This window comes from Eulemur rufifrons, chromosome 29 (genome assembly GCF_041146395.1).
Source record: "Eulemur rufifrons isolate Redbay chromosome 29, OSU_ERuf_1, whole genome shotgun sequence".
NCBI classification, from domain to species: Eukaryota; Metazoa; Chordata; class Mammalia; order Primates; family Lemuridae; genus Eulemur; species Eulemur rufifrons.
Genome location: NC_091011.1, coordinates 62929345 through 62941611, shown reverse-complemented (window position 1 = coordinate 62941611; position 12267 = coordinate 62929345). Strand labels below are relative to the sequence as shown.

Below are 12267 nucleotides of genomic sequence, written 5' to 3'. Positions count from 1 at the left end.
CAGTTAACATTCTGGAGGATATTAACCACCTAGATGAGAAAAGCTGTGATTTGGCATTGCTGTATTAAGAATAGGCTATTATTTTTTATTGTCTCAAGTCCCACATTTAGTTGTTTATTGCATGCGAATGTATAAAATAGTGCTTATCTTCTGTTTGCCAAGGCAGGATGACCTTAATCCAAGCACTTTTAAAGTTGTATCATGGTATTGAGATACATGTTCTGAGAACGTGTTTCACATAAGACCAAATCTGTTTTAAGCCATTTAAGATGGGAATTTTCTGTCAACCCTCCTAATTCTCTCGTGACACCTTCTAGTACCTATTTATAGAATCAAAAATTAATGATTGATCAGTGTATAATTTTAAAAATCCCACATTTTGTATATCTAGCTTCTCATGGAGTAATGGGTTTCAAACTTTTGACCATGACTCACAGTAAGAAATATTTTCTATTGCAATTTGGTCTATAATTGCATACAGACATTCAAATACACTCAAATTTATGTACATACCCATATGTGTGGTTCATGAAACAATAATTACACTTATATCATGGGATGGTCTCTGACATTTCTATTTCATTTGATTATTTTAACTCACTAAATTAGTTTCATGATCTATTAATAATTTGTATTTAGCAATTTCTCAACTTTCTCACAGGGCCCTTAACTCTTGAACATGAGTTGCTCTAGTGGTGGGGAACAGAGTATTTTCCTTTCTGTAAACTATGAAGCTTTTTTTACCTTTTTTTTCCAGTATCCCCGAGCTTCCTCCTGCAGATGACTCCTTAGCTCCCTAGGCCTCGGGCACATAATAATTGTATCTTGCCTATGGAGTATTCCCTATAACTCAAATTAATTGAAAAACTCCAACAGAGATTTACATATACCGGTATATTCCTATTCAGTATATTAAATCTACAGAAATCTAAATTGATCCTAGAACTTTTCCGTCGTTTAATGGGACCAGGACAACTATTTTATAAAGAGTCTAGGATTAACTGGATCAAGAAATAAAATGGAAGCATAGTATATTATGGAGTTCAAATCCAGCCCTGGTCTACAAAGAATGTTTTCAGGCCCATTGCTTGAGAAGAAGAGGGATGTGAACATGTGCCGCCACCTCTGCCTTGCACCGTTGTTGGAAAAGCCTCTGGCCCTGCCAGCTTCTTTGCAGTTGTCACAGGAAGAGAATTGACTTGGGAAAGCTTACTCACGTGGAGGGTCCCACCAAATCCCTGCCCAGAGAGGAGTAAATCAGTACAGAGCAATCTTTATTCTAATAACCTAATTAGGGGCCCTCTGTTTTGCCTACTGAAAAGAACTCGTTAGAGATCTGTCTCTTCTCCAAAATTAGTCCTGAGCAGTTGCAACAGAGAACTCTTGTTAATATGTGCACTGCTTCCATCCGTGCTGTGGGCTGTGGCAAGGAATAGGCATCATCCAGTGACCGTGTACGTATTAGACCTTGGCTCTCATTCATGGATCTCTTCATCAGAGGTTCTGAATCAGACCAAAACCAATTGAATGGCAGTCAGTAGGGGACTGGTTAGATAAAAGATGCCACATTCATAGAATCAGATATACGTAGCCATAAACAATTATGATGTTAGTTCATATCTAGTAAAATGAAAAATACTCCTTAATGCATCAATAAATGAATAAATAGGCTGCTAAGCAGTATATGTGGTATGATTCCTACTATTTTTAAACTATTAGTATTTGTATGTATGGAAAAGAAAAGCCAAAAAGGAAAAACATTAAAATATTATCTTTGGATAGTAGGATTGTCACTAGTGGTTTTTCTTTTAGGGTTTTCTATATTTTTCAACTTTTATGCCTTAGTTTTATTTTTATAGTCATAAAAGTCAATAAGTATTATTTTAAAATCCCTCTTGCATTGTTTTTCCCATTTAAAAATAACAATAGAGCTAAAAAAAAAAAATAACATATACTAAAACACTACCCAATGTCAGGGGGAGTGAGAAGAAAAACAGGCAGCCAAACAGCTGAGAAACATAGCAGGTTGCACTGGCCACAGAGGCCTCAGTCTGAACTAGAGGCAGGGGCTGTGGGGGAGACAGCAGGCTCAGTGCAAGGGCCCTTCAGTAAGGGAGGTGACAATGGCAGCCAGAGAGCCTCCAGTCCAGACCCCAGGTGCAGCACCCACCGCACACATGCAAACACGCACACGCTAGAACGTGTTTCCATCCCCGGCATGTAGCCACCTGCCGCAGGGCCCTTCTTCCTGACAGTAATGTTAGTGGACAGTGCAAGCTTCTTGCATACATTTGCATTTTACTGTCTACATTAGAGTTTCTCAGGCAACAGGGATCTTTTCATACCCATGACAGAATGCTGCCTCGGAAAGCTGCTGACATTAGTGATTTGCTCCTGGTGATTTGTATTTCTACACATGACGCATGTGTCAGAGCTGTCCGGACCCCGTCTTTGTTCATCTCTCTGCAGCATGGCATTATCCCCTAAGTAGTGTTTATGAGGCTGTTGCCTTCACTCCCTCTGGCCAGAAGATGGAAAGCTCTGAGCCTTGACACTGTCAGTGCAGATCTTTGTGAGGCAAAGGACGGAAAATGGACAAATGCCCTTCACCAGCTCAGCGACACAGACCCTGCCTTCAGGCAGGCCTCAGTACCTTTGCTCCTGAGGGGACAGTTTGTCCCTGATGGTGTCCACAGCCTGCTCTGCTAGAAGCTTCATTACCATCTAGGCTTAATGAAAGAGCACTGAAAGCTGTCAGGGGATAGGGACTATATTCTGATGGACCTGGTAGCCTGAGGAATGGTGGAAGGAGGGAACCATCAATAACTACAATGTTGTGTTCATGTCTTTTTTTTTTTTTTTCCTTTTTGAGACAGGGTCTTGCTCTGTTGCCCAGGCTAGAGTGCATAGCTCACTGCAACCTCAAACTCCTGGGCTAGAGCAATCCTCCTGCCTCTGCCTCCTGGGTAGCTGGGACTATAGGTGCATGCACCACCCCCAGCTAATTTTTCTATTTTTTGGTAGAGATGGGTGCTCTTGCTCAAGATGGTCTCAAACTCCTGGCCTTAGGCGATCCTCCTGCCTCTGCCTCCCAGAGTGCTAGGATTACAGGCGTGAGCCACCACACCCAGCCCATGTCAGCTGTTTTTTAATTGTAAGAGTAGAAGGGTTTTCCAGGTCTGCAATTTGTACTGATGATCATCCACTGCTTGAAATTTCAAACCTCTGTGCCTGAGTGTTTGCAGAACTGAAAGAAGGCCATCTCTGCAGCTTCCATTTTTAGCACTTTTAACATTAAGATTCCCAGATGTGTTCTGTCTTTTCTTTCTATTTGTGAATCTGGGGTCCTTAATCCATCCCCTGAAATGACTGTTTCCCTGAGGTTTCTGGATTCTTAATTCCAGGTTTCAGATTTCAGCATTGTAGCCAGAGGCAGCCACCATCTAGGATTTGTTTTGTTTCGTTGTTCTTTGCTACTATTATATTAATACTTCGGCAGTGCTAAGAGCACCCAGGTAAATGTGTTGGACATTTAGTTTATCATCACTTTTATTATTTCTAGCAACTATTATTTGATCATTTATCATATGCCAAGCCTGTGCTGAGTGTTTCACTGATACTTTCTCATTTGGCCCTCACAGCACTTACAAGTTAGGTATGACGCCCGTGAGGCAGTTGATACTCCGAAAGGGTTAAAGCCACCAGGGCTACACAGCTGCAAAGTGGGACATCCCAGAGCCACAACTGCAGACCCAAGGCTGCCTGATCCCAAAGCCTGTGCTTATAACCACTATACCCCACATCTTATTCCAGAAGTTTCTGTTTGTTTTTATTCTGATTGGTCCTAGAACAGCATTTGAATGCTTATATGATCCAAGAAAAGGTCAGAAAACTTTAAAGAGAATCTAAACTCCCACTTGGGTGGCGACCTCCTTCTGTTGAAATGCCTCATCTCACTGTCTTCTGCGGCATACGGGCTCCCAGGCAGCGCACCAGGGTCATCTGGCCTAATGTGCGCTTTTATGCGTAGAGAATGTCTGCCTGAAGCTGCTGCCTCCTTCCCCACCTGCTCTGCCGGGGTAGACAGTCTTAGACTCTGAGAAAGGAGCTTTCCTCACCTCTCCACTTTGATCCCCGATGCGTCCCAAATCATCAGCCTCCTGCTTCATTCTCTCCTGGGGCCCACATGGTCCCACATGCCACAGACTAGGCCTCCTAGAGAATCTCCGGAGATGCCCTCACCTCCTACGGGTCTCCAACACTCTCCTCTCCTCTCGAAGGCCCTTGTCGTATCCTGTGCAGGGAGAATGACACAGCTGCCCTGGTCTCCGCACGGACTCGTGTTTCCATCCCCCACCCTTGCACTTCTCGGCTGGTTCCAGATCCCAGTACACACTCAGTGCTCTTGCTGCCTTCCCAGACCCTTCTCCAAGAGGAGGTGAAAAATAGGGTGGTCGCAGGTAGCATGGAAGGGGGTGATTCCCGGATCTGTCTCGGGCCACCACTGCTGTTGGGTGTGGATGGAGGGGCAGCAGGACCCGTCTTACTTCATTTCATGATTGGCCTTGACAGGCTGTCAGGAGACTGACAGCTGCACAGCTATGAGTCATTTAAATGTGAATCTCCCCTACTAGAAATGCAATTTTTTCTAATAGGACCTAATACGTGACTAATTAACACTACCTTCTGGCCATAAAGTTTAACCTTGAAGGTGCTGCTGTATTTAGAATATTATCCTTTAAGAATGATATTGTGGCATTTGGGGTATCTGCATTTTATAACATTTTGATTAGTTTCTTTTTTGTTTCATAAAGCAGTTCAGATGGTGATTTATTTTTTTTTAACTTGCCAGTGTTTCAAATTCCACCTGGAATCAGGGAGAAGGGAGGGCTCAAGCTGTGTTCTTTCAGCCTCTTAAAACAAGCACCAGAAATAAAATGTCTGCATTTGATGTTTTCATGTAATTATGTCAGTGATGGATAATACAGAATCAATCTAGTTTTGCTTTTCCCAGCTCTTTTCGTCCTGTTAGTGGCTAGTGTGGAAAATTTGGTCTTGTCAGAAGAATAGCTGCGGTGACTCAGAGCTCCAAAGGGACAGGTGATTGACCAAAAGATCGCATTTTCCCATGAGCTGGCTTTTCCCAGACCTGGCTTACGCGGGCGTCTCAGCCAGCAGCCTTGGTGTGGGCCAGGCTGCCAGGCGTGCCGTGACGGGCCTGAGTGGTCAGCTTGTTCCTCTCCCCTTGTCCTGCTCCCCCTTCCTTGTCCTTCTTCCCTTTCTGCCCTCCTTTCCCTCCTTGGATCATTTACAGTTTGCATCAAGAATATATTGGAGGAAAATAATGAAAAACACAAACCTCCAAACCATAACACTAACTTAATTGTTATAGATAAGTTTCGAACTTGGCTTTTAACTTCATGAAACCAAAGATAAAAGAGCAACAGAATCAGCTATCTCATTCTTATCAGAAGGAAGGAAATATATCAATTCCTAGGAGAAAGTAGAACATTTCTTAGCACTTAATTCTAAAGTATTTATAAGTACTTTAAGGAGCTTCATATAGGGAGTACTGAGAGATAAGGTGGACCAAAATTCTTAGTCACATCCCTGTAGTAGAGGTAATGTAGGATTCCATATAGCTGCTCTTCAGTAACAGAGACTGTCATAGAGGACTGACGCCCCTAAGTCTTCTCGTGGAATGAGCAAACATTAATTTGGTCAGATGGGTTCTTCTGTAGGAGTTGTTGACAGTTTGAAATTGTACTTTCTCCAGGGGTCTTTGTTTCTGGCTGTGAATCAGTGTATCTATTCTAAAAACAGGATGAATAGTTGCTACAGTTAATATCCTAGAAGAGACTGCATCGCAGAAATAAGAGCCAAGCTGCTGGGTTTGTTTGAATCCTTGCTCTGCCACTTCTAGCTTTTATTTGATCTCTCTATGCCTCAGCTTACCCATCTGTAAAATAGGGTTGTATAGTAATAGCACCTAACTCATATGGTTATTTGGAAGAATAAGTGAGTTAACATATGTAAAGTTTGTTGTATATATTTATGGGGAACAAAGTGATATTATATATATGTGTACAGTGTAGTATGATTAAATCAAATTAACATATCACCTTAAATACTCATTTTTTGTGGTGAGAACATTTGGATCTACTCTTAGTAATTTTGAAATGTAGAATGTGTTAGTATTAACTATAGCCATCGTGCTGTGCAGATCTCAAAAGTCTTATTCCTCCTAACTATAACCTTGTACCCTTTGACCAACGCCTCCCCGTTCCTCCCACCCCCCCAGCCTCTGGTGCCCACCATTCTACTCTGCCTCATGAGTTCTATTGTTTAAGATTCCACAGATAAGTGAGATCGTGTGGTATTTGTCCTTCTGTGCCTGGCTTATTTCACTGAACGTGACATCCTTCAGATTCATCCATGTTGTCTCAAATGACAGGATTTCCTTCTTTTCAAAGGCTGAATGCTGTTCCATTGTGTAGATACACATTTTCTTTATCTCTTCATCCTTTGATGGACACTTAGGTTGATTCCATAACTTGGTTATTGTAAATAATGATGCAGTGAACGGGCAGTGCAGGTATCTTTGTGACATACTAATTTCAAATCCTTAGGATATACACTCAGAAGTTGGATTACTGAGTTATATGATAAATCTATTTTTAGTTTTTTGAGGAACCTCTGTATATTTTTTCCAAAATGGCTATATTTATTTACATTACCAACAACAGTGTACAAGGGTTCCCTTTTCTCCACATCCTCACCAACACTTTTTATCTTTTATCTTTTTAATAGTAGCCTTTCTGATAGGTTTGAGGTGACAGCTCATTGTGGTTTTAATTTATATTTCCCTTTTGATTGGTGATGTTGAGCATTGTTTCACATACTTGTTGTCGTTGGAGAAATGTCTAGTCAGGTTTTTTGCCCATTTTTAAACCAAGTTATGTGTTTTCCCACTATTGAGTCTTTATGTTCCTTATTTATTTTAGATATTAACCCCATATCAGATGTGTGGCTTGCAAATATTTTCTTCCAATCCCGTAGGTTGTCTTTTTACTGTAATTGTTTCCCTTGCTCTGCAGAAGCTTTCTAGTTTAATGTAATCCCAAATGTCTATTTTTGCTTTTGTTGCCCCAGCTTTTGGGGTCAAATCCAGAAAGTCATCGCCCAGACCTATGTCATGTAGCTTTTCCTCTATGTTTTTTTCTTCTAGTATCTTTTCAGTTTCAGGTTTTACATTTAAGCCTTTAATCCATTTCAAGGTGATTTTTGCATAGTGTGTGACATACGGCTCCAGTGTTACACGTCTGCATGTGATATCCGGTTTTCCCAATGCCCTTTCTTGAAGAGACTGCCCTTTTCCCATGTGTGTTCTTGGCACGTTTGTGGAAAATCAATTGGCCATAAGTATGTGGGTTTGTTTCTGGGCTGTCTATTCTGTTTCATTGATTGATATGTCTTTTTTTTTATGCCACTACCATGCTGTTTTAATTACTATAACTTTGTAATATAGTTTCAAATCATGTAGAGTGAACACAGAATATCTTTCCATTTAATCATGTCTTTGTCAATTTCTTTCATGAATATTTTATTGTTTTCAGTGTATAGATCTTTTACGTCCTTGATTAAATTCATCAGCATTTTATTTTTTGTAGCTATTGTAAATTGTATTGATTTTTTTCTTTCTTGGATAGTTCATCCTATTGTATAGAAGCAGTACTGATTTTTTTTTTGTTTTTGTTTTTTGGGTTTTTTTTTGTTTGTTTTTTGTTTTTTTTTGAGACAGAGTCTCACTCTGTTGCCCAGGCTAGAGTGAGTGCCGTGGCGTCAGCCTAGCTCACAGCAACCTCAAACTCCTGGGCTCAAGCGATCCTCCTGCCTCAGCCTCCCGAGTAGCTGGGACTACAGGCATGCGCCACCATGCCCGGCTAATCTTTTCTATATATATTTTTAGCTGTCTATATAATTTCTTTCTATTTTTAGTAGAGACAGGGTCTCGCTCTTGCTCAGGCTGGTCTCGAACTCCTGAGCTCAAACGATCCGCCCACCTCGGCCTCCCAGAGTGCTAGGATTACAGGCGTGAGCCACCGCGCCCAGCCACAGTACTGATTTTTGTGTGTTGATTTTTGTATACTGTGACTTTTACTGTATTTGTTTATTAGTTCTAACAGTTCTTTTGGTGGAGTCTTTAAGGTTTTTGATGCATAAGATAATGTCATCTATAAATAGAGATACTCATAACTCCCATAGTTCTTGTTATGTTGGGGCACTTTAGGCCTCAGGAGCAGCCTCAGGAGATATAAAAATCTCTCTCTCTCTGGCCTTCTCCTGTAATCCTTTCACCTGCCCAAGGCAGGACTCTAATCTGATTGTGGATCAAAAGACCCTCATTCCACAGAGGGTCCTGCCTCATTCCCTGGAGGGAGGGATGCTACACAGGGAGGCCAGGAAGAGTCTGGACAGGCCTTGCTGGGTTTAGACCATGTGCTTTCGGTCTGATCACATTTCTGCATGGTTGTCAATCATGCCCATGTAATAATGAAGCTTCTGTAAGAACCAAAGAGGGCGGGGCTCAGAGAGCTTGCAGAGAGCTGAACACGAGGAGGCTCCTGGAGGGTGGCGCACCCCGGGAGGTCTTGGAAGCTCCCACCCCTTCCCCCGTACCTCACCCTACGCATCTCTTCATCTGTATCCTTTGTAATATGCTTTATGACAAATAGGTCAATGTAATAAGTGTTTCCCTGAGGTCCATGAGCCACTCTATCAAATTAATTGAGCCAAAAGAGGGAGGGGGATTCATGGGAACCCCATCTTGAAGCTGGCCGGTCAGAAGCTCCAAGGCCCAGACTTGTGACTGGTGTCTGGACAGTGGGGAGTGGGGCATCTTGGGATGAGCCCTCACCCTGTGGGATCTGATGCTATCTCCAGGTAGATAGTGTCAGAGTTGAATTAGAGGACACATAGCTGGTGTCCACTATGTGGTATATATGGGGAAAACCCCACATTTGGCCACAGAAGTCCTCTTCTGTGTTGATTGATGTGGAGTTTAGAGGAAAACACAGTTTGGGCAGTGTTCTTCCCAAAGCAGGCTACGTTCCTTCTATACCTAATTTGTTGAGAGTTTTTATTATAAAAGGGTGTTTCATTTTGTCAAATGCTTTTTCTGCATCTAATGAAATGATCGTGTAGTTTTTGTCTTTTGTTCTGTTGTTGTAATGTGTCACATTTATAGATTTGCATATGTCGCCCCATCCTTGCATCCCAGGGATAATAGTTTCCAATAATTCTTGCCAGCCCTTTGCACAGGTGGTGTGTGACTGGTAGTGGAGTGGATTTGCTCGCGTCCTCCTCCCGTAAGATGTGGACAGTGTAACCCACACATGGAGTCTAGCATAAAGGAGCTGGCACAAGTTTTTGATGGAATATTCAGCAATGTCATAATTTCATATATACAGAGATATAATTGCCCTTTTAAAAAGTTGTGGAGAAAATGTTTGAGTTTATCCATATTAGATTGTAGGCCAAAAAAGAAGAATTCTGTTTAAAACGAAAGGTAGAAGGACTATTGGCTTTCAGTGAATGAGACTGAATGAAAGCTAACATCCAGAAGGCTCCTTGGTAGTCAGGAAGGTGGACCAAGGCCTGTGCCACCTTCTGCACGCTTCCCTCAGATACAAATCTGTTCGTTACCACTACTTGACGGCTTTGCTCTGTGCTTTGAGTTTAGCCTATAAATTAGATGAGCTCTGAGGTGATTTTGCTGAGCGAGCTGGAAGTCAAGTTGGACCCACAGACCAGTGAAGTAGGAGTGGAGGAAGGCGCTGAAGGATAGATGAGCCTGTGAGAACGTGGGCGTGTGTTGGGGGGGTGCATTCACGCTCATTGTGTATCAGGACTGAACGGGTTCGGGGGGGTGAAGAAGTGGGGGCGTCGTTCAGTGGCCAGTCTAGGAAGAAAGTCCTTATTCAAGCAGAATGATTCTCCCGCCAAATCGCTTCTTTCAGTGTTGAACAGCACGAAATAATTTCTGCTGCTGCTTCTTGTAGACCACTGCTCTTCCAGACAAGTGAAAATGTGGCCAATAGTCCTACACTCGGGGACATCATTCCCTTCAGCATCGTCATTCAGTTTTTGTTCACAAGAGCACCTGCTGAGATGAAGTCCCCGCTCCAGGTAATGAAGTCAAGCCAGAACCCTCTTGTGAGTCCTCCTATTACGTTTGTGAGTCCCGAGCCCCCTCCTGAGTGGCTTCCCTCTCCTGCCCGGCTCTGTCACGGACGTCCGTCCTGGACAGTGAACAGAGATTAGGGAGGAAAGCTCCCACTGCCCCGCGTCTGCTTTCTAAGCAGTGTAAGACACTACCTGATGAATCCAGAATTTGCCGTTTTAAATAATAATAACACAAGTAATTTGTGTGCATAAAGCTCTTTTGATGGAGGCCCCATTTGCTTTGCCACCATCAGCTGGCAAATCCAGAAGGCTCCTTGGTAGTCAGGAAGGTGGGCCAAGGCTGGTGCCACCTTCTGCACGCTTCCCCCGGGGGGGGGGGGTGTCGGGGCAGTTTCACCTTGGGGATCCTCGAGGGCGCGTTTGAGGCGGCACTTGCTGCCACTGACTGAAGAATAGGTGTGCGCTGCCTCTTCTCCAATTGTGTTTGACCCTGCAGAAGGCAGAGTGGTCCCACGCACGCTTCTCTCAGTGGCTGGACGACCATCCGTCTGAAAAGGACAGGCTCCTCCTCATCAGGTAAAGCCACGGGCCCGGGGGCACCGTCTGGGCTGGAAGCCCAGGGAGGTAGGGGAGGCAGGGGCGGGTGAAGGAGCAGTGCCCGGGGGGCCGTGGACGTGCGAGTGCGCCTCCTTGCGGCAGGCCACCTCGCTGCGCGGGCGCACAGCGTGCTGAGCACCAACAGGCGGGACTGTTGGGCATAACAACTTCTGCTTTTGCTTTCACTTCCAAGCCTTCCACATCCTCTTTGTGTGATCCACGTGCCCCGTGCAGGCCTACGGACCTTGCACTGCTAGCTTTGAACACCAACCTCCGCTATGAAAAGACTTGCCCTAGCTCCGTAGTTTCTGCTTCATTTTGATGTGTTGCAGTTATTGAATTGGTAGAAGAGAGATGTGAGTGAACATTTAAAAACACCCAAGTGGGACATAGTCATTCATAGGAAACAAGGACAATCCAGCAGCCACTTAGATCCCATGTGTCCTCCAGTAGTGCCCACGAGTGCCTTTATGTATGTACACATGTGGGCACACACTGCCCCATGGCCCCCAGGCCTGCCAGGTGGGATGCTGGGACTGTCACAGATGGCCTAGTGAGCGCCTCTCTTCCATCAGCGTTCTCCTCTGAAATTGCTCTCCCCGAAATCACCAGGCACCCGCGGCCACCTAAGGTTCCCGTTCCTACCTCACGGCTGTGCAGCTTCCGCTAGAGTTGACACCATTTCCTTCTTTAAACTCATAAACTGACTCAACACGTTGCCGCTGATGCCAGGCTCACATTTTATTGGCCTGCGAAGCCCTATGCTAGGAACTGATGGTACAAAGTAAACTGAGGCACAGCCCTGCCCTCTCTGGGCTTCCATTAACGCCACCGTCTTCTGTTTCTGTTCTAACTTCTAGCCATTTTTTTTTCTGTCATTTGCTGAGTTGTCTTCTTCCATCCATTCCGTACGTGAAATGCCATCATTTCACGTATTTTGTCCTTCTCATCCTGTCTGCGCGTTGGTCATAGGTGAGCTCGTCCAGACTCGTGCCTAATGCCTCTTCTGTCCTCCATGGCCGCATTGTGACTACCCGATTGCACAGGGCCTCAGGCCAGTACGCTTGCTGTCATATGTCACCACTCAAATACCCCACAGAAATCTCAACCCCAAAACTGTCAAAATAAGGCATCTTTCCTCTCAAGCCTTCTTATTCTCCTGTATTCCCTGTGCTGGTTGGGAGCTCCCCATCACCTAACCGGCCAAGCTAAAAAAACTTTTAAATCGTCACTCCCACTCCTGTGTCGCCCTCACTCTCCACAGCTAGTCAGTTGTACCACTGAATTCGTGAAGCTATTCCCAGCTGTCCCAGGGGATTCGGATTCTGTTGGTCTGAGAGTACGGCCCCCCGGTAGGCCGGCGTCTGAGCCTCAGTGCAGGTGACAGTTGGGTTCCCCAAAGCCAGAGGGGTAAGTGGTGACGGGGGTCTCAGCCATGTGTGCACATGAGAATCAGGGCTTCGAAAAATCCTCGGACCGAGGCCA

At 44.3% G+C, this 12267-nt stretch overlaps 1 protein-coding gene across 8 annotated transcripts in view; it reads left to right on the top strand.

The window, feature by feature from the left end:
• Positions 1-12267, top strand: part of COG5 (component of oligomeric golgi complex 5) — a 276711-nt gene that overhangs the window by 259041 nt on the left and 5403 nt on the right. For 7 of the 8 annotated variants that reach the window (XM_069461710.1, XM_069461711.1, XM_069461709.1 and 4 more), the window contains 2 exons: positions 10062-10188; positions 10682-10761. The exons of the other annotated variant lie outside the window; for it this stretch is intronic. In XM_069461710.1, coding sequence (XP_069317811.1) covers positions 10062-10188; positions 10682-10761 — 207 coding nt within the window. The remainder of the gene's footprint in view (positions 1-10061; positions 10189-10681; positions 10762-12267) is intronic. 8 annotated transcript variants of the gene reach the window in all.